This window comes from Indicator indicator, chromosome 1, assembly GCF_027791375.1.
Source record: "Indicator indicator isolate 239-I01 chromosome 1, UM_Iind_1.1, whole genome shotgun sequence".
NCBI lineage: Eukaryota > Metazoa > Chordata > Aves > Piciformes > Indicatoridae > Indicator > Indicator indicator.
The window spans coordinates 25,216,992-25,244,955 of record NC_072010.1 but is presented as its reverse complement, the minus strand read 5'-3'; the positions used below and the strand labels follow the sequence as shown (position 1 = coordinate 25,244,955).

Here is a 27,964-nt window from a genome sequence, read left to right as displayed (position 1 = left end):
TGAGTAAATATTTGATATGACAGAAGACACCGAGGGCTACAGAATTTAATCCTAGCACAGTTTTTCAGATTAATAAAAGACATAACCAAAGCCCCTCCAGAGTTAGTTTCTTATTGACACTGTGGGATCAAATTTGGGCTTAGTCTTCTCTACTGTTTCTCTTTGTGTAATTGCCTAGGACTCACAGAAGTCTTTTGAGTTCTTTTGAGTTGCTGGGATTTTCAGTGCATACGGGCTTCAAAATAAGGGCCAGATAAGGACTGTATCAGGAGTCAGGTTAATGAACAGCCTACAATACAGAGATCTTGGGTGAAGTGCTGTCATTGATGCATTTGCCTCAGAGGACGAGTTATTCTGCATGGAGTTGTTTCAGCCTTTGAGTGGAGTCAGAGCAGCCTGTCTTGATGGCCCAGATCTTCAGTCAATCAATGGAAATCCTGGCATGCCCAGATATGTTCAAACAAGTTCACAGTTTTTACAACCTTTCTGTACAAAGCTTCATGGTGAACTGAGCAATGGTGTGGGATGCAGCACACTATTCACAATATCAGAGGGTTTTCATGGGTGCATTGCTAATACCAGTGCATCACATCAATCCAGAACTGAAAAAAGAAGAAAAAAAAAAAAAAGATACTTGGAAAGCTGGAAAGATTTGTGTTCACACTAACACATGATGTCAATGAACTGTGCAGTGGGATGTCTGTTTGTGTGGATCTTTCTGGGTGCTGAATGAAGCAGAGGAGAAGTTACACCTCTCAGAGCATCTTTTAGCATTCATCATCATTTTCAGTTGCTGCTTTTTAAGATGTGTCTGTAAACAAAGGACTTCTTAGAGAATATATTTTTCATGAGTAGACTGAAAAAGGATGGAACGCTTTATGAATCAAAATTTAACAGCTTCCAAAATATAAAATAAGGAACTTAAAAAACATTGAGTGGTAGGTCATAAAATTCCTTTCAGATTTATATAGGAAAACAACACATTGTATAAAACCATTTAATATATGACCTTTATTCCTTTAAAAGCCTCAACAATTTCCCTTTAATAGCAACCAACTATTTGGAAATACTATTTCTTAAATAATGTCACAATGCTTAATTTAAGGAAATGTACTTTAGTAATGAGAGCTTCAGTGCTTGTTTTTCTCCCTTCCCTTTCTCTAGCACATTTTCAGGGCCTTCAATGAGTTAGCATATCCTTGATGGTGATGGAAAAGGAGGCAAGCCAGCTCAAGAGGGACTACATTCAAAGTGTATATGAGAAAATTGCTCCTTATTTCAATGATGAACATTGCAGAGCACAGCCAAAGGTGCAGCAGTTCATTTCAGAGCAGGAACCAGGCAGCCTGATTGCTGACATTGGTGAGTGACAATAATGACAGTCACCGATGACGACAGTCTGAGTATGTTGTCTTTTTCTGTCAAGTAGTATTTGTGGCAGAAGAGTGTGGATCAAACTGGGGAGTTGAAATGGCCAGTCTATCAAATTTGCCTCCTTCTTTGCCCCACCATTCATAAGGTATATGAAGACAATTTGACTTTTTGCAATATCCAGTCCAGTAGGTCAACTAAACTGAAGCACCAAATTGAACCTAAATTTATTAAGATGGTTTTAGTGGATGCTGATGTTATATATTGGTATGATAACTCTGGAATTTGAAATCTTGTTTAGCTCTTACAACATGTATTGTGTGTGGCCAGGTTCAAGAAAGTGTCATGACACTGTCCTGAGCACTCTGGGGAAAAAATATGTGATAGTTTCAATTCCCTGAAGGTTTGAGACTGTCTTGGGTTTAGGGAGTGGACAGATGCTCTTTAACCCTCCCCAAAGGACTAAAAGTAAACACTCCACACAGGATTGGAAAGAATGGAAATTTAAATGGGACACAGCTATATACAACAATACAAAAACATACAAAAGTACCCAACAAGTCATATTCTGCCTCAGCCCAACTCTCTCCAATCTGGGCTTTACCAAGATCTCATTAGGCGAGAACCTTCCCAAAACCTTCTCCCAAACCAGGCCTCAAAGGCCCCCCACATACCTCCCTACCCAGGCCCAAAGGATGCAGTAAGAATTAGCCAAGCTGCTCAAGGCCAAAAGCCTCCCCGAAATACCAAACAAGAGAGAGCAGTCCACGCTGGGAGCAGGAGAGAGGGAAAAGGCCAAAACTGACTATGCAGCCAGTTTATATAGAAGATAAAGATGCAACATTATGGGATGGAATAACATAATTTCCAGTGCCATCCCCCTTGGGACGGACAGGCTGTCCAGCCCCCCAGGAGGACCTCTCTATGGTTAGACAGCTATTCCTTAACCCACAACAGAGAGTGTCTGAAAGGTAGGAGGGAAGCCTCTCTATCTACTTCAGCAGCTGCACTAGGAGAGGATACATGCTGGCTGCCCAAGTGAGATCTGGGCGTTAACTCATCATTTCTACATGTTTAGGCTAGACTTCTAAATAGCTTTTTGGGTCTGTAATCCTACATAGCAACACATATGTGTAGGCTCTCTACTATAGCATAAGAACGTTTGTGAAAAAGAAAAATTACTGATTGTTGGGCTAATCAACACTACCTTTTTGGGTGCCATTCAAACTTTACCGTATGCTTTTTCCAGTTTATCCCAGTCTAAATGATGGCACCTGTATTCCTACCAAATCTTGGCAGATATTGCAATGTTTTCAATGTAAACACATACAAAGAGCAATCACATTGAATTTTTAACAATGTCACAGACTTTGAACTTTGTTAACACTGTAATTTAACCTCAGGCTTGGCTCCTGGGCTTTGGCCTGCAGAGGCTGCTGGAACACTGGTGTCCATGGCCAGAGATTAGTTTTGTGGAAACACAATTGACAAGAGTGGTGATGCCATGTAGAACTGGAGTCTACCTGTAGGGCTCTCTGTCCCTGCATCCCTGGGAAGCAGCCTTTGGTGTCAAATTAGAAGACATATATTTAATAGTTGCTCTTTGGCTTATACCAGAGCCCCTCCCTTCAAAAGTGAAAACCAGAAAAAGTCCTGTAGTTCTCTTCCAATCCGAACTCCAAGGTAGTCCTCTTTCTGCTCCTTGGAAAGTAAAGTCTAATATAAGCCAAAATGCTGGCACCATTTCACAGCACCTCTTCTCAGCTGGTGCAGAAGTCAGGCACGAGGAGGACTGAGAGAGTTCCAGCTTTGTCTTCATGCCAGGGAGATGGGATCAGCAGTTAGTATTAGACAGGCAGCTAAGAGGAGACTTCTCTCTGCATCTCAGCAGTGATTCATCTCCCATTCAAATGGCATAACAGATTGTTGGGACTGGGAGGCTCCTTACTGAGCATGGGGACCCACACAGGGTTTCAGAATAGGTGCTATGGGCTGGTGATAACCTAAATATAGGAACTTAAATGTTTGGAAGGCTCCAAAATAACTAGAGAGAAAATCTGGAGCACTGACTTTAGTGTTTGATGTAAGCGTAGCCATAAATAGGATGTGAATTAAGGTCTGTACATGGTGCAGGGTATTATGCTCATCCGATGCATTTACTTCCCTGCTCTTAGTCTGAACTACGATTTTTATTATACAGGTGAGTGAGAGCGCAAGTTTTCAGAATTAGTAATCTACTTCAAAATGCACTTTGTGTTAAGACCCAGATAATTCTGCAAAAAAATTATCAAAAATTTAGACAATGTCTGGTTTACGGCCAACATTAAAATCGTTCTTGTCTAAAGATGTCTCCCTTTATTTCAACACAAGAAGTATTTCAATTTGGGAAGATGTAAGTTTCCATGTTGTAGGCTCCATTATGAAAAGGAAACTGTCTGGAGATACCAGAAAAAGAAACTTCACTGTTGTCATGGTGACAGCAATTATCAGCAGTTCAGACAGCAAACAATGGGTTTAATGGTTTGGTCTAATAGTGACTTAATTACTTAGCAGTCCAGTTTGTCTATCAGAATTTCAATACACAGGAATAATTCAGTGCTCCCACTACATAATGCTTTCACTTTGCATTTTAAGTCTATTACAAGCAGAATTGCAGTAGCATCATTACCATAAATATTTCTGATTCCTCGTGTGGTGGAAAGGCCAAGGTAAATGCTCTCTAGCAATCCCACTTGAACACCTCCTGTCACGCAGCAGTGAGCCTGCTAGACAGAAAGGAGCAGTCTATGCTCATTGTTCTGTGATAAAAAAAAATAACCTGAATTCCATTGCAATTGTGACTCCTCTAAAATAGGTGGAGAATTTCAAGCTATTACGCTAGCCAAGGGCATACATCATGGCTTATGTCAGGAACACATTTTCTTTTGTACAGACACTAAATATCTGCCTTTCTTTCTCCTCCTCATTATTTCTTCAGGCTGTGGAAATGACAAATACCTTCACATTAGTTCTCAAGTCCATAAACTGGGCTGTGACTGTTTCCCGTTGGTGGAATCAGCACAAGATGAAGGGCACGAAATAATGGTATGCCATACTTTCCGTCTGCCTTGTTGAAGTGAGTGCTTTGACACTATCCTATCCATCACTAGTAAGTTCTGCATGCTGCCAGTGTCTATAGGCCAGATCTTTAAAGAGTCTAAACCACTTAGGCTGGCATTGCAGCCTCTTCTAGTTTCAGGTTTTTTCAGCGACCAACTGGGTTGTATAGACTAGGTTTATCTATATTAGCACAAGAAATGTATATTGTTGCAAACTCAGTGAAAAACTGGAAAATGGGTAAGTCACACAAATGTGAGCTGAGTTTTATTCTAGTCCAAGCACAACTAAACTATGATGTGCAAACCAGGAGAGGAGAGCCGTGTTTGTGCGTTATCACATGGTGGAAATTTGAATTGTTGGCTCTGTCAGGAAGAAAATAGAAGAGAACTTGCTTAGGAATACTGAGCATATTAAAGCTCAGTGTTAAATCCTTCTGGACCTTTCCAAATATGGTGTTTTACTCCCATGCTTCATGGTTTATCAGCCAACACAAAAATTTTCGTGCTTGTGAGGGAGGATGACCATAGAGCAAATCCTTCTGGAAGCTGTGTTAAGGCACATGGGAAATAAGGAGGTGATTTGTGACAGCCAACATGGCTTCATTGAGGGCAAATCATGCCGAAGAAATTTGGTGGCCTTCTACAACAGGGTTACAGATTTGGTATGTAAGGGTGGAGTAACCAATGCCATCTACCTGGACTTGTGCAAAGCATTTGACACTGTCCCACATGACAATCTTGTCTCCAAAAATTGGGAAGACATGGATTTGATGGGTGGACCACATGGTAGGTAAGGAATTGTCTGGATGGTGACACTCAAAGAGTTGTCTATGGTTGATGTCTGAGTGGAGACCAGTGATGAGTGGCATTCCTTGGGGCTCAGTATTGGGACTGGTTTTGGCATCTTTGTCAGTGACATCGACAATGGAATTGAATGCATGCTCAGCAGGTTTGCTGATGATGGCAAGCTGTGTGGTGAGATCAGCACAATGGAGGGAAGGAATACCATGCAGAGGAACCTTGACTGGCTTGAGAGGTGAGCCCCTGCAAACTTCATGAGGTTCAACAAGGCCAAGTGTCAGGTCCCATACATAGGTCAAAGCAGTCCCGACCACAAATACAAGCTGGGTAATGAGTAGATTTTGAGCAGCCTTACAGAGAAGGAGTTGAGGATATGAATTGATGAGACTGTCAGTGTGACCCCACAATGTATACTTGCAGCCTAGAAAGCTAACTCTATCCTGGGCTGCATCAAAAGAAGAGTGATCAGCAGGTCAAGGGAGGTGATTCTTCCCCTCTACTCTGCCGTTATGAGAGCCCAGCTGGAGTACTATATTCAGTTTTGGGGTCCCCATCCTAGGAAGGACATGGACCTGTTGAAGTGAGTCCAGAGGAGGCCACAAATATGATCAGAGGGCTGCTGCACCTCTTCTGTGACAACAAGCCTAGAGTTGGGTTTATTCAGCCTAGAGAAAATAAGGTTCTAGGGAGACCTTATATCAGCCTTCCAGCACCTTAAGGAGGGTTAAAAGAAGCAAGAGAGGGACTTTTTACAAGGGCTTGTAGTGACAGGACAAGGGGTAATGGCTTTAAACTGAAAGAGAGTAGATTATATCAGATGCAAAGAAGTTCTTTACTGGGGGAATTGTGAAGCACTGGAACAGGTTGCCCAGAGAGGTTGTGTATGACCCATCCCTGAAAGTGTTCAAGGTCAAGCTGGATGGGCTTTGAGCAGCCTGATCTGGTGGTAGTGTCCCTGCCCATGACAGGAAGGTTGGGACTAGATGATCTTCAGGGTCCTTTCCAATCCATACCATTTCAATGATTCTATGGTACTATGATAGGTACTACCTGCCATTGCTCCTGAATTCTGTTTTTCCTAAGGATCTGTTGTGGGTTGAGGCCTGGCTGGCGGGTTTATCCCCTCCTCTTCCATCCTCTATTTAAGGCTGGTGGAGGCAGCAGTTCTGGTCTGGCTCTCTTTTTGCCTTAGCCTTGTAGTTACCTTTCCTGCTGACCATGTGGTGCAGCCTACCTCCACCTGTTGGTGCCTACCTCCAGAGAAATCCATCCTCATCTGGGGGAATCCATGGCCATCCGAGATTGGGTTGTATATATATATCCTCCCTTATTTTCTCTGTATGTTCCTTATTCATTAATACCTGTTATTTCCTGTTAAAAAATACCTTTTTATCTTCCAAATCCATGTAAGTTGTTTTGTCTACCCCTTTTTTAGTTCCCTGCCTATTTTTCCCCTACAGGGGAGAAGGGAGGAAGAAGAGGCAGGTAATCTAAAATCTGTCCCAGGAGGTTTTGCCCTGAAGCCTTAAGTGGCAACAGGGTCATTTGGGATTACATTCCAATTTTAAACTTTTTTCCAGCTAAAAGTCACTATGGTCAGAAAATTACATGAATGTTAAAGGCACAACAAGCTATTTGTCTCAGTGGAAAGCAGAGTATAACGGGGTCTGGTATGGCAACATCAGGAATGCTTTAGTGCCACAGAAATTGCAAAGAAATAACAAAAAACCATGACCAGCGATAATTACAAGGGATTATGTGAAGAACCAAAATCAGAATGACTACAGCATAACATGAAATAGAACTAGGATAGGGTTTTATAACTGTGTGTGAGGCAAGAGGAAAACAGAAAGGAATGAAGAGGAAATAACAGATGACAGAGGAAGTTGCATGTTTTCTTTGGTCTTTTCAAAAAGCTAGTAGTAGCCACCAACAAGTTAGCAGAGTCCTAACCAGTGGACATGAGTTTAGACCATAAGAAAGAAATATCAACTTACTTAAAGAATATTTAGATAAATTAGGTTACAGAAATTATTAACCAGTCATGAAATTAATCTTAAACTACTGTGAACTAGTAGTTATCTGTAAGAGCTCCGTCAAGAAAAGCAAACATAATACTTGTTTCCAAAAGAGAGAAAAAGGACATCAAAAGGAAACCAGCCTCACTTATACTTATGCAAAGATACTACAATAAATAATTTAAATAATCTCATTTAAATAGGATAAATTATTTAAGCCTACAGAATACTAATGTAATGGGGAACAGCCAACATGTATTTGTCAGGAGCAAGCCAATCTGCTTTCTCTCTTTGATGGGGTAATCATCCCGATGGACAGGGCAGCAGAAGATGACATGATATGGTTTGACTCTCATGTCATTGTTGTGAGTAAATTAAGTGAATAGAGCTAAGAATATGGAAAAGAAAAAATCATTCTCAAAATGGAACAGTGGCTCACTGCCTGATCAGGACACATTTCAAAGGTGATGCTCTTGGGACCCACCCTACATCTACTGCTATACAAAATTTTAGTTAATAACTTCAATGGCAGGCTAGAGAGCATACTGAACAATTTGTGAATGACTCCTATGTAGAAAGGGCTGAAATTATTTTGGAAGATGGGAGTTGTTTGAAATCAACAAGGAAAGGTACAGAAGTTATCAAGAGGGATGTACTATTGCCCCCCTGTTTCAGGGGACTGGTGCTGATGTAGTAGTATCCCCTGATAACTGGGTCCCATTGGATGATGCATGTAGGGGCACAAACTCTTCCACTGCTGCAAGCAGAATTCCAGAAATGCAGAGAGTGGAGAGTCTCAGAAGTCCTCTCAGAAGTCCTTTATTACTGCGTTGTAGAATTCCCATTATTACAGAGTCTAAGAGTGTCCTTAACAGAAGTCCTGGAGACCCTTAACAGACGAAGTAGATAACAGAAGTAGAAGTCCCTAGAGAAGCCCTAACACCCTCCCCCCCCCCACCCCAGTCTCCTGTATTGTTCTGAGTAGCTGCTTAAATTCTCTTTCTTACCACTTAACCAATAAAACCCAACCACATATATAAGCTAAAATCTTTTCCCAATAAGTGGTGCCAGCATGTCAAGGAGGTGGCTTCTGTAGCATGTTCCAATCCAAGGTGCCAACATGTAAGGAGGTTGGCTTCTGCAGGAATGGTTTCCTTAGGAATGTTGTTGTTTTGTTCCTCCCAGTGTCTGATTCCCTGGCTAGAGAATCACAGGCTGGGCACAGGTCCCCGCAGGACAGTGTCTGCAACAATGTACCATGCTCAGGATGGAAACATTCAGTCAACAAAATGAGAAATAATGTCCATGCAAGATGGACCATAGACCATATGCTTGTGAGTAGTGTCATGCTGTTACAAAAACGAGCAAAACCTCTCTGGGGTATGGTGACAGAGCAGTTTCATAGAAGGCAGAAGAATGAGACACCCTCTTTCATTTCGTACTTTTGAGAACCTAGGTGAAGTATCATATCAGCTTGTGGGGACCTTGCCTTACAAAGTATGTAATCAACATGGAGACATTTAAAAATAACTGATATTTAGAAAAACCTGCATTATTAGAGGAAGCTGAAGGTATTTTGTTTGGTTAGTCACAAAAGAAAAAAAAAAAGAGGCAAATACAATAATCTTCAAATACATACATGATTTTTACAGAAAGCTGTTCTTTATTTGATGGGAAGAAAAAAATCATCTTAACCTGCAGCAAAGGTTATTTACCTCAGGTATTAGACCATTTTTAAGAGCTGGCTAGACCAATTTGGGTCACATTTGGGCCAAGTATTTAATTCTGCCTTGGAGCTGGAAAATTGATTTTAAGGTAAAAGCCACCTGGCCTTTTTGAGATAAATCCATTGACTCTCCTATAACCCATTGCTGCCTAATGTTAATACAGCTTCTCTCACAGCAGTGAAATCTCCTCCCAGATGGAACTCAGAGGTGCAAAATGTTAATAAAATCTGAATATCACAAGAGGTCTCAGAAACAGGAGAAATGACATCAATAGTGGGATTTTCTGGTTTTGATGAGATGACCCACAGAGTACCCATGCTGCTTCTGAGATGTCTGCAAGCCCTGATTTCAGCTTTGGTCTCACCACTGGTAGTGTTTTATTTAAAGTGAATAATGCAGGTATTTCTCAGTGAGTAATTACAAGTTCTTAGCAATACAGAGAAGCTCCATAGGACAATCAGAGCCTGTGGTTGACAGCTTTATCATTCACACCATTGCTCTCACTGGGGTCCTCAAGAGGCAGCATTGTCTTATTGGTGCAGTTCTCATCAACAAGGAACCTAATTTCTATCTCAGGTAAAGCAGAAGCTTTGTGTTCCTTGCACTGATATTTTCATGCAAGTTATAATTGAATTATCAAAAACATCCTAGGTTTATTTCCAGTGGATGATACATATTTATCTCAGGATGGGGTCAAGTCAGAGAACATGATTTACTTTCTTTTTCTTACAAAAATGTGCATCACAACAGAGTGAGCTCTGCCCCTTACAGTTCCCTCTATTGCTCCAAGTTACTGGAGCACAGAACTAGTGCAAACTCCATATACACTCCTGCATTTAGCTGAATTTTCACAGTAGCATCCCACAGCCTGCTCAACGTTTTTGAATGTAATCACTTATTTTAGACCATAACCAGCTATCTGTGCTCTCATCACTGTTGTGTTGACAGTATATATGTTTTAAATCTCAACTACATGTTCTTAACAACATGATGTGTGATTGCAAGGTCTTGGCCAGCTGTCGGGTGTCATTAGAAATTGCGGCATCTTCTCACTGTCTGCACAACTTGGTCAAGGATGGCTGTTGTCCCCTGTGCTCTCAGAGTGGTTTTGGAAGGAGGGATGGATGAGCAGTATCACTGTGATGGTTTTGACAGGTTTGTGCTGTCACCTGCAAGCAAGCTCTGGAGGATAAGGGTTTCAGTGTACTACCAAAAAGCTTATTCTCCTGCTGAGTAAGACACTGAGATCCAGAATGGTGTTCAGACACCTGAGCTGGGTGCACATTTAAGCTGAGACCTCTTTTGGGGTTGGTGTCTAACAGCATTGTAGAGATTTTGCCACCATTTTGTATTGTTTTGTTTTGTTTTTTCTCTTTTCTCTTTTCAGTGCAGCTAAGTCCTCAGGGTATTCATCCAGAAAGCAGGAGAACTAAATTCATCTCCTTCTTCAGCCAGAGGGGTTTCAAAACCACATTTCCAATACTTGGGGATGTCCACTAGTCCTTCAACACTCTTTTGCACTGGGTGGAGAAAATTGCCACCACCACCATCCCTTGGAGCCAAAAAGCCCAAAAGAGGTGGAAAGAGAGCTTTAATCCTGCAGACCAGCACACAGGAGCACACCCAGAAGGGAAGGAAAGACAGCAGCTGCCTGCATTATTTCCTCTGTGTGCAGGGACTGAGTGATGTAAACTGCATAAGATTAAATGGCGCTTGCAGACAGAGACAGTTCTCAGAGCCTGCCAGATGAAGCCCAGGTATACAGCAGCCAGAGGGACTGGGGCAGCAGCTCCAGGCAAAGCCATGCTACTCTGGCTGGAAAGAGTGAAGCTCAGAGCATGGCACAGGGCAAGGTGGGGGAAGTGGCTTCATGAGAACTGTTTCACCTGACCTTATTTTATTACCCTCTTTTGCTGGTTTTAGCTATCAGTGTCCCCACTTCTATGCTACTGTGACAAGCAAAATTTCAGAATTAACTGGAATGTAATCACAGAAGTGATCCCACTGAAGCCAGTGCAGCTACTCAGATGCTTAAAATTAAACATATAATTATGTTCCTGAATCAAGGCTTTAATAAGTTAATTAAATTTTATAATTATAATGATTTTTATAAATTCATTTGTTAACGCTACTCATAAATGTGTGAAAAGAAAAGAAGGAGCAAATTTTCCAACTTTAGCAATTACAGAGTTATGTTTTTAATAGGAAAAAGTTTTTAATGGAAACAATGTTTGAAGTTTGCTGACTAATTATTTTAAATAATTCTTTGTTATATTGATATTTTTCCTCCCCTTTTAATTTTTTGATATCACTATAATGAAGAGAATAAAATCATTTAACTTATAATCATGCCTTCTATATACATTTCAATTGTTCCTGTTATTAGAGCTGATAGAGATAAAGTGACATCTGAAGTGTATATACAAAAGAGTCTCCGAGATAAGGATTCTGTGATCCTTAAATACTTTCCAAATGTCTCTGAAGGGATTTAGCTTGAGAAAAGAAATTTGGCAGAGAAAAGCAATTTTTGATTACACAGATTTCTTTTTGCCATTTTACAGGGTTTAAATTGAATCACTGACCTAAAATATTAATTTTGAAAATTACTTCTAAAAAAAAAAATCAGACAAAGTTGTTGATGCTTTCAATTTTGTTCTCTGACGACAGCTGAATGACACAAAAATGAATGACACAAAAATCTTGCATTGTCTGCTTGTTCTAAATAATCCCCTTTAGGAGGATTAGTCACAGTATTAAATTAATAAAAGGAGCAATTAATTAGATTCTTATGAAATGAAGAAGAGAAGAATCTTTGAAATGTTATTCTTTCCTCCTCACCTCCTCCCTTGGAAATCTAACACTGCATTGTGTATTTTTCAGTTATGGAAAGTCTTTCAGTTTTAAATTTAAAGAGATGTGGTGTGAATGAGCAGTACCTGGCACAGAATTCATTTGCACTGACTTTTAGGCACACTAGGGGAATGCATGGCCGAAACAAAAAGGTGTGTTTGATTTATAACTACTGTTAATCCACCAAGTCAGGCCTTCCTGCTGAAGAGAGCTGTTGGTGGTTTTGAACAAGCATCTGTGCTCACCCCAAATACTGTCGTGTTGATATGTGTCTGTGTAACAGTGTGAGAGCTGAAATCCTCCCCACTGACAAAAACCAGACTAGCTCAGTCTGGAAGCAAATGAAAGCTGTATTTACAAGCAAATCTACAATCGATGATGAAGTGCAATGAATATGTACAATTATACACTATTCACAACATTTACAAATATGTACTGTCAGGAGAAAAGCACAACCAAGCTCCCTTTGCTTCCCCCAGGGAGACCTCTTCCCCAAGGGGCCTTCCCCCACCCCCAGAGAAGGAATCCCCCCAGACACCCTGGCAGAAGGCAGAGTCAAGAAGCAGAGAGGGTGTTAGAATTAGCTTACCAAGGTCAGTGTGTTATCTTCAGCCAGAAAAGAAGAAGAAGCAGCCAGACAGCCCAGCAAGCTGCAAACTGCCCAAACTCCCCAACCTTGTTTTGAGTAATAATTCTTAAACATTTCTCTCTCTCCAATGGAAGTGTTTAGAATAATCATTATTTTACTTTCTTACACCCAATAGTGATTTATTTACATTCCTTCATCTTCTCTGCTCGAGCTATGTAAAGAAGAATTAAAAAGACAGTTTTAAACCATCACAGTGATAGTTGCAATGGTCTGTTTGAATGTGATCCTACTTGGCATGGCATGGTATTAGTACGCTAATCACACTGTTCATTAAAGACTTTTTGTGGTGAACTTATGGGGTTTCTCTAGCTTTTGTTACGCAGGTGGCATGAGAGCTAAAAAAGCTCTGAATATTCTTCTGTGGAAGAAAGCATGAGGACAGTCTTCTGGGAGAAACGGTATTAAGCAGACAGCTACAGAGAAGAGCAGTGTAGGAATAGGGATGTGTCACTAACTCTGATATACTTCAGCAAAATGACCACAGGTTATTAAGAGAGACTGCGAGGGCTGTGAGGGGGGAAGACACAATATTGAGAAACCACAATTATCTGTACGTAGGTTGTGTAAATGATACACAGGGGCATGAAGCCTCCTGGAAAGATTACTATAAGAACCCACAAAAGGGAAACAACTCATATTAGTCTGAAACAGTGCATCAGGCCCATATCAATAACTGTGCAAGAACTAGATTCTCTCACTGAATTTAATGTGACCATGATCAAAACTCCTAGGAACAAAAATGCTTTAACAGTTGATTAGAAAAAGAAACTCTTAGGAAAAATTGAAAAGGAAAGCCAGAAGTGCAAAATGTTAGCAGATGAGTGTTGAAAGTACTGAAAGACTCAGTGTTGAATACTTAGTGGAGGTGTAAGGCACCTATAAAAAGGGTGTAATTTACAATTACAAGTGAAATGAATGGGCTAGTTATAGATTTTGCTGATGATATAGAGTTATTTAGGTTTTACTGACTGCAAAGACTTGCAAAAAAAAAAAGTCTCACATAAAACTAATGACTGGGTGCAAAATTGCAGAAAAGTACTTGTGGATAAATCCTAGGTAATGTAAATAGCAAAAAAAAAATTAGCAAAGTGTACAGGCACAGTGGTACCCTCAGTTCTTATTCAGGAAGAAACTATTGACGTATTATCAGACTCATTTTCATTGCTCTGAAAAATAGTAATTCAGTGTTCAAACCTGGTCAAAAAATATTCAAAAGTTAAGAACAAAAGTGAAAATCCAGAAGAATAGTAGAAACTAAATAACCAGTGCTTCCATATCTTGAATACTGCATGAAATTCAGGTTTTCTCAATCTCTGGAAGGACATGGATGATCTAGTAAAGGTTCTTATAATGATTAAAGGTGCAAACTGTTTATAGAATCTCAGAATCATAGAATGTTTGGGGTAGAAGGGACCTTTAAAGATCATCTAGTCTAACCTCCCTGGGGTGAGCATGGACATCTTTAGATGAGGTTGCTCAGAGCCCCAGCCAACCTGACCTTCCAGGGATGGAGCATCCACCAGCCCTCTGGGCAAATTGTTTCTGTGTTTCACCAGTCTCCAGGTCTATCAAGTCTAAATCTATTCTCTTCCTGTTTAAAACCATTGCCCCTTTTCCTTCTGAGAAGGCCCTGCTGAAAAAAAAAAAAAAAAGGATTGGATTGTCTTTATCTTTCTTTATAGGCCCCCTTTAAGTCCTGAAAGGCCTGGAGCCTTCTCTTCTCCATGCCAAACAACCCCAACGTGTTCAACTTTTCTTCATAGGAGAGGTGTTCCATCCTTCTCATTGTTTTTGTGGCCCTTCCTTCCTTCCTTCCTTCCTTCCTTCCTTCCTTCCTTCCTTCCTTCCTTCCTTCCTTCCTTCCTTCCTTCTTCCTTTCCTTCCTTCCTTCCTTCCTTCTTTTCTTCCTTCCCAATTCCTTCCTTCCAAATTCCTTCCTTCCGAATCCAAATTCATTCCTTCCAAATTCCTTCCTTCCTTCTGAATTCCTTCCTTCCAAATTCCTTCCTTCTGAATTCCTTCCCTCCTTCCAAATTCCTTCCTTTTGAATTCTTTCCTTCCCTCCTTCCAAATTCCTTCCTTCCGAATTCCTTCCTTCCCTCTGAATTCCTTCCCTCTGAATTCACAGAATCACAGAATCAATCAGGGTTGGAAGGGACCTCAAGGATCATCTAATTCCAACCCCCCTGCCATGGGCAGGGACACCTCACACTACATCAGGCTGGCCAGAGCCTCATCCAGCCTGGCTGCAAACACCTCCAGGGATGGGGCCTCAGCCACCTCCCTGGACAACCCATTCCAAGCTCTCACCACTCTCATGGGGAAGAACTTCTTCCTCATGTCCAGTCTGAATCTACCACTTCCAGCTTTATTCCATTCCCCCTAGTCCTATCACTACCTGATAGCCTAAAAAGTCCCTGCATAGCTTTCTTGTAGGCCCCCTTCAGATACTGGAAGGCCACAAGAAGGTCACCTCGGAGCCTTCTCTTCTCCAGACTGAACAGCCACAATTCTTTCAGTCTCTCCTCATAGGAGAGGTGCTCCAGCATCATCTGATCATCCTTGTGGCCCTTCTCTGGACACCTTCCAGCATGTCCATATCCCTCTTGTACTAGGGGCTCCAGAACTGGATGTAGTACTCCAGGTGGGGTCTCACCAGAGCTGAGTAGAGGGGGAGAATCACCTCCCTTGACCTGCTGGCCACACTTCTCCTGATGCAGCCCAGGATCTGGTTGGCTTTCTGGGCTGCAAGTGCAAGCCCAGAGTGCAAGCTCATGTTGAGCTTCTCATCCACTAGCACCTGCAAGTCCCTCTCCTCAGGGCTGCTTTCCAGCCACTCACTGCCCAGCCTGTATTTGTGCTTGGGATTGCCTCGACCCAGATTCCTTCCGAATTCCTTCCAAATTCCTTCCAAATTCCTTCCTTCCTTCTGAATTCCTTCCAAAATCCTTTCTTCCTTCTGAATTCCTTCCAAATTCCTTCTTCCCTTCCAAATTCCTTCTTCCATCCCTTACTTCCTCCCTCCCTTCCCCCCTACCTTCCCTCTCTTCCCTCTTTCCTTTCCTTAGCTCCCTTCCATGTTGAAAGATTGTAAGAAAGGTGTAGCACTGGTGGACTCCAAGGAGACCTTACTGCAGTATTTCAGTGTTTAAATGGGGATTTTAACAAAGACAGAAAGATACTTTTTACCAGGGCCTGTAGTGACTGGAGTGAAGCACTGTTTTGTAAGTGATACAGGGTAGATTTAGATTACATATTTGGAAGATATTTTTCACAGTGAGCATGGTGAGACACCTGAATAAATTGCCCAGAGAAGCTGTGTGTGCCCCATCCCTGGAAGTGCTCAAGGCTAGGTTAGGTGGGGCATTGAGCAACCTGGTATAGCGGAACTAAATGGTCTTTGAAAGTCCCTTCCAACTCCAACCATTCAATGATTCTATGAAATACCATGCCCAGTGCCATCTACTTGTCAGTTTGAGAGAAACTGCAGGAGAAGCAGATCTGAACCATTTCCACTAGAGGGGAGGGAAGCAGGCTCTTGTCACTGCTGGGCAGCAATCAGGCCCCCATGAGTGTTTGTGCCTTACTGCCAGCTGACATGAACTGCTCCATCTCTGAAACAGCACCTTTACAGTACAGCTTAAACACAGTTTCAGCATAGAAGGAATTTAATGTCAAAAAATGGAAGTTTTTTTTTTTTTATAAGGCACCTGCTTTAGGTAAATGTGCCTATGTAGTGATCTTGGAGCCTGACAGGTTTGGCTTTGATTAAAACCAGTTGTGCAGTGATAATCTGTGATTTCAGGATAGTGTGATGTTGTGCTATGCAGATGCTCTGTTTCCTTGAGTTATGCTTTTTTTAATGGAATATATTACCCATAGCTTCTAAAATTCTCTGACTAATTTATCCTGACAACACTTAAGTTTTGCTCAGTGTGAGATTTTATTAATACACTGTAATTTCTTAAATTATCCTTGATGCCTTTTTAATTAAAAAGTCTATAATTTTTCAATGTCAACGTCTCAACTCATGCTAGGAGACCTGAGCTTTTGGAATTCATTAATGTTCATCTCAAACAAGTGAAACATACAGGCAGAGCAGCTGAATGTTAAAAGACCCTATTTCTTCAAAGCTTGCCTTTTGATCCTCACATTGCCACTGAGGCCCTGAATGCATCATTCATTGCAGGGAGAGTGTTTTCCTATCTCAGCTGGGCTGCATGCTGTTCTTCTTTTAATTGTAAAGTGTCTCTTTTTCTGAGGCAAAATGAATCTGATGGTGAATGGCCACCCTGCCAGACACAGAGAAGCTGCACATACAGGGCTTCTGCTAGCATTTTCTATAGTTATGTTTCTAGAAAGAATCAAAAGCTTGCACCATTTTTTTTTTCCTTGAAAGATCTGTAGTTTTACATTTAAATCAGCATCTCAAGATCTTAACCAAAACCTGATTTGTCATTGTAAGTGGCACAGGTAGAAATATCTGCCCAAACTGGCACAGATTTTCAATGAGGAAAATAAAAGTAAGGTTGCATAAATGTCACTACTTCTATTAATATGTGCCCTTTCCATTCTAGTGCCTTTCAAGGATTGTTTCTTATTCTTGTTTCTCATGTAACATTCCATCAATATAGCTGAAATTTTGCTGAAGTCTCTACTGTGGACCAAGATCTAACCAACCTTGACATCTGTTGGGAATTGCTCTGTAAGCTGGCCTGTCTGAGAGCAGAAGCCAACCTGCAGAGCTGCCATTGGGAAAATTCCTTCTAAAGCCTGGAACCAAAAGTCTCCTTTACAGTGCAAAAATTTGTATTCAATTGGGAGTCACATTTAAAGTCAGTTCTGCCTCAAGCACCTGAGTTTCACCATTTTAATGATGAGATGTTCTCCACGTCACATGTTTGTGTGGTATGGGGAGCTCTCAAGCATGATATATGCTTATTAATAGCAGAAGTAGACAAATGGTAGTTTACTAAGTGTCTTTCACCCATATGCTGATGATATAAATGTATCTCATAGTGACTGTTCATGTTTCCTGCTCTGTAACTGACATCTGTCAATATAGGAGGAGAAACATGCAGGACGTTTTAACATAGTCCTTTTTTAATGAGGATCAGCAGCAGGATTATTAGCACAGCTCTTTTAAAAACCATGTGGGGCCTCAGTCTTTCAGAAATACTTCTTTCAGGCTGTAGAGAGAGATCTACTGGAGGGAGTCCAATGGAGAGGTATGACAATGACTGGGGTACTTGAAAATCTCTCCTACAAAGAAAGATTGAAAGAACTCAGGCTGTTTAGTCTTGTGAAGAGAAATCAGAGGGGATCTTATCAACATATGTAAATATCTGAAGGGTGGGTGTCAAGAGGAAAGGTTGCAGTGGTCTTGAGGCTCAGGTGCCTTTAAGGTAATCACAAAGTCCTCCAAAAGACAGAAAGTCTAAGGGGGACAGACAGGTCATGCCAGGATATTGTAATGTGTTATTCTATTCCGTTTTTCAGTATCTCTTTATTTAAGGAGGGTGTCTAGCTGATAGCGTTGCTAGCAGATCAAGAGAGGGAATTCTGCCATTTTACTCTGCTCTTGTGAGACCTCACCTGGAGGTGTGCAGGTCTGCAGCCCTCAGTATAGGAAGGACTTGGACCTGATGGAGCAGGTCCAGAGGAGGGTCACGAGAATGATCAAGGGGTTGGAGCACCTCTGCTACAAGGACAGGCTGAGGGAGCTGGGGTTGTTCAGCCTGGAGGAGGCTCCAGGGAGACCTAATAGTGGCCTTCCAGTACCTGAAGGGGGCCAAGAAGTAGGATGGGTAGAGTCTGTTTACAAAGGCCTTCAGTGACAGGATGAGGGGCAATGGCTTCAAACTAGAGAAGAGCAGATTTAGATTGGATGTTAGGAACAAGTTTGTAACTATGAGTGTGACAGAACACTGGAACAGGTTGCCCAGGGAGGTGATTGAGGCCTATTCCCTCAAGATATTCAAGGTGAGGCTCAAAAAGGCCCTGGGCAACCTGCTCCTGTTGGGGATGTCCTTGCTGACTGCAGGGAGGTCAGACTAGATGACCTTGGGAGGTCCCTTCTGGCCCAGACCATTCTATGATTCTATGATTCCGCTTCTAGAGGCCCCTTCCAACCCCTAACATTCTGTGATTCTGTGATTAAGTGAGGGTGAAAAAGGGCCAGATTGCTTTGCCTCTGACCGAGTGGTAGCCTTTCACTGAGAAAATGAGGCTGTTGAGTTGTTTACTGCTGATCAGAAGCACGTCACTTGTTTCAGCATTCCTATATTTTGTGTTATGAACTCTTTAGAGCCAGAGATAGTACAATGTTAGAGATGTTAGAGATAGTACAGTAACACATAACACAATGGAAGATAAATGATATATTCCTGTGGTGCAAACCACCAGCTGCCAGTGTGTCAGAGCCAGTCCCTGTCCTTATACTCTGTATTCATTAGTGCCTCGAGGGATATTTATTCACCTTATCTGTTCTGTTCTAGCGATTCACCATTTTTCAACAGAAGAGAGACGTGTGTGAGCAATAAAAGAGATGGCATGCATCTTGAGAGTAGGAGGCCAGATAATGATATATGTGTGGGCATTGGAGCAAAACCAGAGAAGATTTGAAAAGCAAGACATCTTTGTTCCCTGGAATCCTTCACCTCCTTCCTGCTCCTCGGGTGAGCCTTGCTCACATGGAGTGCAAAAATCAATTCTTCACAAGGACAATGAGATGGCTTTGAACCCACCCTGTCACAAGCTGGATGGAACTTCAGAGGTACACAGGACAGCAAGGAGCTCATCCTGTGGAGGGGAGAAAAAAGTGCCATGCATCGTGCTAGAGAAATCTCTGAGATGGTGTCTGTTCTCAAGATCACTCGACTAGGTATTAGATGTGGGTGATCAGTGGCACCAAGAATAGCTCATTACATACTGCAAATATGGCATTCAGCTGAATGAATTAAACAGAGGGGAAAAAAGTTGAAAAAAAAAGAGAGTGTGGTTTTCCAAAACACGTTTCTAACTTTTTTCTCCATTGCAAACTGAGCTTTGAAAATAAAACAGCTTTTGAAGTGGCTATTAAACCTCCTGCCCATGTCATGCTGCTCGAAGGCTTTAAGAAGTTGCTATTCAGAATTAGGGCAAGCCACTATACAGCTCCCTATGGCTGCATATACTCTTCTCTATTGCAACAGAGTGTATTTACCTGACCTGATTTCACATCAGAAAGAATTAGCTGTCAGACAAGAACTTAAAATAGCCTATCACCCAATACAAAGAGTTTTCTGCCAGCCTCAGAACAAAAAGAGATCAGCCTCTTCAAGTCTGCAGAAAGCAGTCACTGAGCACTCACCAAGCCACACAGAGTCAGCAGCAGAAAGGTCCTGGTGGGATCTGGCTGAGGTACTGCCATATTTTTAAGGAAGGGGAGTTGGCTCATCTGATAGAGCATTACATTCCTGAGGTACATATTACACATTCATACTTTGACCACACCAATTGATGTGTGACTGCAGAAAAGATTGAAGTGTGGAAGATCTAGGGGAAATTTCCTTATTGAAATGCACGATGAACACTTAGGGGCTTTCTTCCTTTTGAAAGCTCAGTAACTTTGAAAATCTTTCCTGAAGCTTTTTATAGCCTTGAGTTTGTTTCGGGGAGAGGGGGACTTACGAGGAGGAGACTGCTTTGAAAGTCTCAGGTTCTGTGACTCTGTTTTCCTTGATTTTTGTTCTTCAAATACGTCTCTATTGAATTTTTTTCCTAGAGTTATAATTTCAGACTGAGCACATTTTAGCACAGTGACCCTTTTCATAAATGGCTGCCAGCTGAGTTCTGTTACTTGAAAATAAGTAAAAAACAGTTGGGAGGTGATTGCTGGATTAGTTTTTAGCTGTGCATTAAACATCCTTGTTATTAATTTATAACTACATAATCATTCATGCCAACTCTTTATTTTGAAATTTATTGTGTGGTGCCACTTGATGTAACATAACGCAGAAAGTAATTGAAAGATGCACTGTTTTATTACAGTTCACTTTGTCAGCTTATGTGATAGTTCTAGTCATACCAGACAGACAGTCTTTTATGAGAATTACTGGGTGTACAGAGCCCTCATGGCAGAGGCAGTAACTCATGACACTGTCATAGCCTAGGGGTCTTTTTCATTGTCTTGTAGCAGTCATGGCAAAAAAAGGAAGGAGATATTTGCCTTTGTATATGCCACAACATGAACACACAGCCCCCTTCGCCCCACCCCCAGAAAAGAAGATTTTTAAAAGGGAGCTTGACATGTATGCTTAAGCCTGGGTTGCTTTTTCTCCCTGTCAGCAAAACTACGACAACTCACTTAAATCTGAGCAGTGTAGGCGCATAGCACTAAAAAGTGTTCCAGTGACCATTTTTGTGGCTGATGCCTAGGAAATTTTCCACAGATCTTGTGCAGAAAGTTATAGAATGAAAATAAATTACCATTGTATGCAAAAGAAAAACAATGATAAGGTCTAAATAATCCCATTGGTCTGACAACTAACATAAAGTTAGATGTATAAACTGATTTTCTCTTTTTTTGGCTTCTTTGCTCTAGCAGATACTAGCCCGTTGCTTCTGCTGGCTTGCTGGCCTTGGCTGCGTTTCCTTGTTGTGGCTAAGTACTAACAAGCTACTCTCTGCTTTTCTCCTCTTTTCTTTTGTCCCTTGTACAGGGTGGAAGGGAGCAGAGAGGGGAAAGCTGTTGGTAGCCCCCTGGTTTTGTCCAGGGGGGTTCTTGTGTTGCTTATAAATTGTAAACACAGGTAAATATTGTATATTTTGTACATATTCATTGCATTTCATATTTCTAGATTATAGCTTTGCTTTTAAATATAGCTTCACTTTTAAATATAGCTTCACTTTCTTCCATCTGAGCTGGTCTGGCAATTTTATTTTGGGGGGTAATTTCAACCCACCACAACTAGTCAACAGAAAACGTTTATTTATATTGGCATGCCATGCTAGGATTTGATCTACAGTCTCCTTTTGAAAAGAAGATCATATTCATGATCTGATCTTTACAGGTAAAGAAACTGAGGTAAGTAACTTTGCTTAAAGTTGCAATGTAGAGTAAATATTTGGAAGAAAAACAAAACAAAAAAAGGAAGTCAAGAAACATGGCTGCTTTGCTGATGGTTATTTGTGTGCTGGGGAGGTCTGTCTGTGATATTACTTCCTGCCTTTGTTTCTGTAGATTTGTTAATCACCCAGTCAGAGATCAAACTTGCTTTTGAGAAATAAGACCCTGTACATTCTTCACAAGTCTGTCTGTCAGTAGCAGGTGCATATTATGTTTTCAAATGTAGCATGGAACTGTGCAGCAATCTGAGTTTTTTGATGCAGCTTTAATTCAGTTTGGATGTAATATCTGTAATCACATTTCCTTTACTTCCTCCCATGGAGTTCACATTGGCAGTATCGTACATCTTGTATTTGCAGGTGGAAAAGCTAGAGGGGCTAATCAGTCTCCTCCATCTGCAATGACTGCCTCTGCAGTGCTGCTTTTTTTCCCCCTAAATGTTAGCATTGTTGAGCAGCTGAAGAAAATAGTTTTCAGTCACAAAATGTTGCTGCTGTTCAGTTCTGACGACACCATTCCCTTCAGTTCTTACACGTTTTTTTCATTGCCAGAAGGGCTTGACAGCATCTCCTTATTTTTCAGTGCAGCTTCAGGTTGCACTAAGCAGCAGCAGCGCTTTGCAGGTCTGAGCCTCTCCATCATGTCTGCTCTTACAGTTCAACAGGCTGTTAACCCACACGATGCACCAGAAAAACATCTTTGATTGTATCTGCCAGTGCTTGCCCTCCAGCTCACCTGATGTTTAGTTTTCCTGGAAATGAACACAGGTGTTTTCACTGAACCTGACTGGTTCTCTTGGAAGGCTTTAGTCTCCTCCAGCATTCCCTAATGAAAGGCACTCATCATCTTCTGTTCTTCCCTAGGGCCTCCTCTGATACCCTCCCTCTGATAACACTGATACCCTCAGCCTGCCTGCTTTAAGAGGTCAGACGTTCCCAAATAAGATCCATGTCACAATGTCAGTGCTAGCCTAAATGAAAGGAATTTTAATCTCTGGACAACTGTCAGCAGCTCTAAAAGCAATCGTCCCTTTCAACGGGGGGTTAATGTCCTTGTTTTGAATGAAACAAACTGCAAAGGCTCACTTTTTGTGTAGCAAAGCGCTGCCTAAGGCATGGGTTAGACCTGCTTCCACACAGGATGACTTCCACTCATGATGGTTGCCTCTGGAGGGGGCCGAGTTCTTCCTGGGATCAGAGCAAATTCAGCGTCTGCAAATGACAGGACAGGGCCCTGACTATGCAGTGAAAGAAAGTAAAAATACAGATTTAGTTGGAAAGATCATGTGTTTATGCATGTCACAAATGTTATAAAGCATTAAGCTTGATTTGAAATTCTCATTTTGATCAGGATGCCAGCAGCAAAACCAGGACTGAGTTCATTCCTTTATTTCTACATCACAGCCTGCATTTCTAGTCCTCAGGGTAGGTGCTACCTTGCATAGCAGGGAAATGCTCTGCACTCCTGAGCAGTGCTTGAACCTGATTTGTTTTCTTCTTGTGCTCTTTGCTGTTCTTACCTGGATTTCAGAACAGAAAAGTACGTTTTATCTGGGTTCATCTAGGCATTTAGAGGGTAGATCTGTGTGTAAATGTAGCTTTGTGTTTCATATTGCCTGTGGATTTAAGGGCAAGAAATAGATGACAAACCATGAAATACACCTTGAGGAGCTGTTGAGATTGGAGAGCTCATCTTCAGCACCTGCTCACCTCTTTCCATTGCTTTCAGAAAGACCTTAAAGAGGATCTCAGCCTTAAACACTGATTCTTGGATGCTTCAGTTAGGAGAGATGGATCCTGCCTAAGAATGTTTAAAATTATGAGGATGGACAAAGCAGCACAAACAACAGTAAAATCCAACAGATTCATCCTCCACTCCACCTTTTGGTCAAGCAGTGCTTATTTTGTAGGAAGCATGTGGGAAAAATCATTATTAAGTTGGGGGTGGGGGAGGAAGACAAAAAGCAGCAGACTGTCTCTGATCTACTGATAATGACTAACTTTAGATTCTAACATTAATAAAGCAAATTACTTCTTGCTTTTTCTGATTTGTACATCCCTAAAAATTTCCCAGTGTCAGAGATTTCTTGAGTTTTCTGCACAGACAGTTGCTGTTCTGTTCATAATTTCTTTTGTGGACCCCTGGGAAATCATCCACAGCCATCCCAGGATCCATGAGCACAGCTCAGTGTCTTCTGTTCTGCGCTTGCCATGTTAAGCACTGTCACATCGAGTCCCACACAGCTCACATGAAGCTGGAAGGCTAACAGCAGCCACTGCTGCTCACATCACTAAACCTAAAGACACTGTGAGTGCAACACTAATATCCTCCTTTGGCATAAACAGGTTTGATGAGTGCGAATCTATCATAACAGATTTTTGCCTACTGGGTAAATGCCTTTCTTCTAATTGTCTGCTAATTGGCAAACAGTTAATCCCACTTATTATCAAAATTCTTTCTCCAGAGAACACTCAGCCAAGAGTTTCATAAATCTTTTTCCCTCATGCTTTTTGATTTTCAAAATTGTTCCAAGTATCATTTGGTAGCTCTCACCTAAGGAGGTGTTCTGTTTGAGTTAATCAGCTCCTGCAAGGTTATCTGTGATCTATTTGAAAGTGCCTTAGCCAGCATCTTGCCTTCTGTTTTAATCAGTAATTATTTACCTAAAATTGGCAGTTACCATAGGCTTTTGTACTGACCTCTCCAATTAAGATTGCCCAGGAAATTAAAAAAAGAAGCCTATTGGATCAGTTACTCTATCCTCCAAAGAGCATTCATTATTCATGATGTGTGGCAGGGAGCCTAAGTGTAGGGTATGATTGAGAATACCACAGTTAACTCATCTTTGAAATGTAAATACAATTAATGAGCATACCTGTCTTCCCCCAGGATCTGTCCTTGTCTGCTTTGTCAGTCTGACTTCTTTCTTTATTTCTTCTCTTTGATGGGGCTCCTGATTTCCTTTCCTTCCTTCTCAGTCAAGGCTGAAAACAACATTTTGCAGAAGGATTCCAGGTGGCAAAAAGCACAGAAAACACTCCATGAATGTCTCAAAGCATGTGCACTACTCACATGCCTTTTGCATCTCATTGTGACCAGGACTGTGCTAAGCGTTGCCTTCAATAATTTGGGACAACAAATCATTTGACATGAACATACTCTTGCAAGTTTAAAAATGAACACCAGCTTGCTTGTAGTGAAAGCCCACATTGGCAACATTCAGCTATAGTGAAACTGCCATTCACTGGCTGTCACAGCCATCCAACTAAAAGCATCACATTTAATATGGCAAAGAAAATTGACCCAGGCAAAACCAAGAAAAACTATTTTGGAAAGGGAGAGGAACAGCAGGTCTCCACCTCTCAGTTTTCAATTGCCCCATACCCAAACTCTGCTCTGCTATCTTGTTCATAAGTTATAGTCAGTTTTCCCCTTTCCTGTTATTTTAAGAGATTCCAGTGTTCCTTTTTCCCTCAAATGCATCCATGCAGACCACTGATGCAGCAAACCTTGCAGGGGCTTCAAATGAACAGTTGGGTGTGAAAGGGAGGGACACCATCAAACAGATTAGTCACTGATACACAATAGAAATTATTTCCATCATGCAGGAGGCAGAATTTTACCAGCTATTTTTAAGCTCTAACTTCTCTCCTAAATGCACTGCTAGGTAACAGTAAAATGCATCAAATAAACCTATTAACTGGTGAATCACCCCTGTTTAAATCTCTTTACATACAAGTGAGGAATCCATCTCTCTCACTTCTGGGTGAGTGCTCCAGCCTTCAACAAAACCTAAGCCTTGCTCACCTCCTACAGGGAATATTTGTGGATCCTTTCCTAGGCAGATGGTTTCCAAGTAGGCAGACATCTCCCTCCCAGCTGTCCTTCAAGTGTCTAAAGCTGCCTTCCCAGACTTGTTCATGCTGTCTGGTAGCTGAAATCCTCTACCTATTCCCAGCCACTCTCAACCCAGTTCCTGCTGTTTCCACCTGTCTTTCAGCTTCCTTTGCAAACCAGGTGTGAAGGTGACCTGAAGAGTACCTGTACTCAGTGTTTCAAAGGGACCCTGGGCAGAGGTGAGCATCAACAAGGTGGAGTAGCAGTTACCATGGCATTGAATTACTTTGGGAACAGCACTGAGAAGTATGCCCAGAAAAATAATAATATTTATTGACTATCTTCTGTGAGATGTTCCCCGAGGAGTTAAAAGTAACTGCAGGACTTCCATTGCACTAAGAAGTTGTAATTTTGATTAAGACCTGAAGGTCACTTAAAGGACTATGAGGGGCACGTTCCTGATAAAGTACCTCATCATATCAAAGGCAGAAGTTTCTCTTGACACAGCAAACCAGACATTCCTCCAGGTTATAGGTACTTCTGTCTTGCCAAGCCACCTATACACATTGCTACTGGATCATGATTGAGTTTGATGGAGCACTCTAGCATGGCAGTGAGGACGCTCCCAGCAGTGCATTCCTGCAGGGAAGCAACCTTAGCGATTCCACAGCACTTTAGATGACATCTCATACTGTTGTTTTGGGGTTTTTTACTAAGGCTCCATAGTGAAAGACCAGCACCTGCTCCATGTCTTGGAGGAGGGCTGAAGATCAGTTCCAAGAAGGTGTCAGGACTGAGGTGGCAATGTATGCCCCAGCATCTCTGCTAAGAGAAACACAAAAGGACCAGTGGTGTCATAGAATCATAGAATCAAGAAGGCTGGAAGAGACCTCAAAGATCATCGAGTCCAACCTGTCACCCTACACCTCATGACTATCTAAACCATGGCACCAAGTGCCACTTCCAATCCCCTCTTGAACACCTCCAGGGATGGTGACTCCACCACCTCCCTGGGCAGCCCATTCCAATGGCCAACCACTCTCTCTGTGAAGAACTTTCTCCTCACCTCCAGCCTAAACCTCCCCTGGCGCAGCTTGAGACTGTGTCCTCTTGTTCTGGTGCTGGTTGCCTGGGAGAAGAGACCAAACCCCTCCTGGCTACAACCTCCCTTCAGGTAGTTGTAGACAGCAATGAGGTCTCCCCTGAGCCTCCTCTTCTCCAGGCTAAACAGTCCCAGCTCCCTCAGCCTCTCCTCATAGGGCTTGTGCTCAAGGCCTCTCCCCAGCCTCGTTGCCCTTCTCTGGACATGCTCCAGCAATTCAACATCTTTCCTAAACTGAGGGGCCCAGAACTGGACACAGTACTCAAGGTGTGGCCTAACCAGTGCTGTGTACAGGGGTACAATGACCTCCCTGCTCCTGCTGGCCACACTATTCCTGATGTAGGCCAGGATGCCATTGGCTCTCTTGGCCACCTGGGCACACTGCTGGCTCATGTTCAGGCGGCTGTCAACCAGTACCCCCAGGTCCCTTTCTGCCTGGCTGCTCTCCAGCCACTCTGACCCCAGCCTGTAGCTCTGCATGGGGTTGTTGTGGCCAAAGTGGAGCACCCGGCACTTGGATTTGTTGAATGCCATCATGTTGGACTCTGCCCATCTGTCCAGCCTGTCAAGGTCCCTCTGCAGAGCCCTTCTACCTTCTAACAGATCAACACCTGCTCCCAGCTTGGTGTCATCTGCAAATTTACTGATGGTGGACTCAATCCCCATGCTTCAGGCTCCTTCTGCTTTTATTAGCTGCTGTTAAAGAGAACAGGAAATCCTTCCACAAATATATTAGCAACAAAAGGAGGACTAAGGACAATCTGTCCTTTCTTGGATTCAAAGGGGAACATAGTGGTCAAGGATGAGGAAAAGTCTGAGGTGCTAAATACCTTAGTTGCCTTAGTCTTTAGTAGTACAACCATTTGTTCACTGAACTGAAAGGATGGGGAGCAGAATGAAGCTCCCATAATTCAAGGGGAGATGGTTAGTGACCTGCTGCAACACTTGGACATACACAAGTCTATGAGACCAGATGGGATACACCCAAGGGTACTGAGGGAGCTGGTGGAAATGCTCACCAAGGTAGTTTCCATTATTTACCAGCAGTCCTGGCTAACTGGAGAGGTCCCAGATGACTGGAGATTGGCAAATGTGAAGCCCATCTACAAGAATGGCCAAAAGGAGGATGTGGAGAACTACAGACCTGTCAGTCTGACCTTGGTGCCAGGGAAGGTCATGGAGCAGGTCGTCTTGAATGCCATGATGCAGCATGTGCAGGGCAACCAGATGATAAGGCCCAGTCAGCATGGGTGCATGAAGGGCACTTGCTTGATGAACCTGATCTTCTATGACAAGGTGACCCGTGGTTGTTGTCTATCTGGAGTTTAGTAAAGCCTTTGACACTGTTTCCCACAGCATCTTCCTGGAGACACTGGCTGCATGTGGCCTGAAAGTGTGGACA

General features: G+C 42.2%; 1 protein-coding gene across 1 annotated transcript; it reads left to right on the top strand.

Annotated features, from left to right (window-relative positions):
* The first annotated feature begins 1,208 nt into the window (after nucleotides 1–1,208).
* Nucleotides 1,209–20,815, top strand: LOC128972919 (probable tRNA methyltransferase 9B). Its single transcript, XM_054389459.1, is given in 4 exon segments — nucleotides 1,209–1,362; nucleotides 4,349–4,519; nucleotides 19,012–19,191; nucleotides 20,691–20,815. Coding segments are annotated over 4 exon segments (630 nt in total).
* Nucleotides 20,816–27,964: the final 7,149 nt, after the last annotated feature.